Source organism: Glandiceps talaboti, chromosome 9 (genome assembly GCF_964340395.1).
Source record: "Glandiceps talaboti chromosome 9, keGlaTala1.1, whole genome shotgun sequence".
NCBI lineage: Eukaryota > Metazoa > Hemichordata > Enteropneusta > Spengelidae > Glandiceps > Glandiceps talaboti.
Window position 1 is genome coordinate 15,221,097 of NC_135557.1, and position 1,270 is coordinate 15,222,366.

The following is a 1,270-nucleotide window of genomic DNA, read 5'->3' on the forward strand; positions in this document are numbered from 1 at the left end:
TACTCAAAGAGCATATCATTTGTAGTCTGAAGGGTACGCCATGACGTGGCGTCCTCACACATCGGTCAACCCCTCGGCTGGTGAGGACGCAACGACACGATCCGCGACGTATCTTACTGTCTAGATCATCTGTGTGCTGGACGGCCATTTTGTTTCATTCGTGATCAATAATACCGCTCATCCATTCCGAGTTCCATCAAAATCGGGTAGTTAGTAATTGGGTACAATGGACAATATTCTACCTTACTCTAAACTTTGTTAGGGAGTGACGACTTCGATAATATAATTATATCATTCAAATAAAAAAAGCTTTCACATTTGTTTGTTATCAATCAATTAAACATAAACGGTTGTCATCCAATCGGAAGACCAAGATTAAAAAAAAGATAAGTCGCATTCTTCAACTAAGCTCACAAACCTAGGGGGTCCCTACCATGACGTGGGGTGATTGCAGATGGTAGCATGCAAACACTACGGACTACTTTATCATGTCTGCAGCATTGGAATTCTTTATCAATGGCCGTAAGGTAACTGAAATTTTTTCCCACGTATTACAGTGGTAAACAATTTAGAGAGATTTCAGTAATTACAATGCTGAGGGCTGGAGGAAATTAAGTACGGTAGAGTTGACTTCTCAGACAGAGCTCAGAGGCATCAGACAGAGGTCAGAGGCCTCTGTCACAGAGGTCGCGCACAGAGCTTAGATACTACCTCATACGATTTCGCCCAAATGATTCATTTTACAGTCTGAACCGATCGCAATCTTGATGGTCTTTCATTCTCAGTGAACATGTAGTCAGATATTAAACATATCTCTGTATGAAGTGTACATACAGATATGCAATGTCGAAAATGACGGTTACGCTAATAATGAAACAAATAAACGAGAAACGACCTGTCTTTAAACACAGACACCAAGTGACAAACTAGGTAAAGCACTGGCATCCCCGAAGCTGCTCAGTCAGCGCTGATCGATAAAGTCACGATTACTACAAAATATTTTGTAGTAACCGTGATAATGTCAAGTTTATCAGGAATATTTCGAACGGGCCGTTCGTGTACATCTTCATACATGGACGTTTTAAGTCGTACATGATGAAAAGGTCATCAGGATAGCTTTAAACTTTACGACATGATTGATTTGGACAGTATCTTTTAAGTAACCTCTCAGGGTCTGATGTAGGGTCTAAGCTCTGTAGGCTCTGCGCCCTATGTGACAGAGAGCCCTCTGTCTGAGAAGTCAACTCTACCAATTAAGTACGGTTTTTTT

General features: G+C 41.1%; 1 protein-coding gene across 2 annotated transcripts in view; it reads left to right on the top strand.

Moving 5' to 3' along the window:
* The first annotated feature begins 440 nt into the window (after positions 1–440).
* Positions 441–1,270, top strand: part of LOC144440511 (xanthine dehydrogenase/oxidase-like) — a 21,861-nt gene continuing 21,031 nt past the window's right edge. For both annotated transcript variants that reach the window (XM_078129895.1, XM_078129897.1), the window contains exon 1: positions 441–527. In XM_078129895.1, the coding sequence (XP_077986021.1) occupies positions 489–527 (39 nt within the window). In that variant the 5' untranslated portion in view covers positions 441–488. The remainder of the gene's footprint in view (positions 528–1,270) is intronic.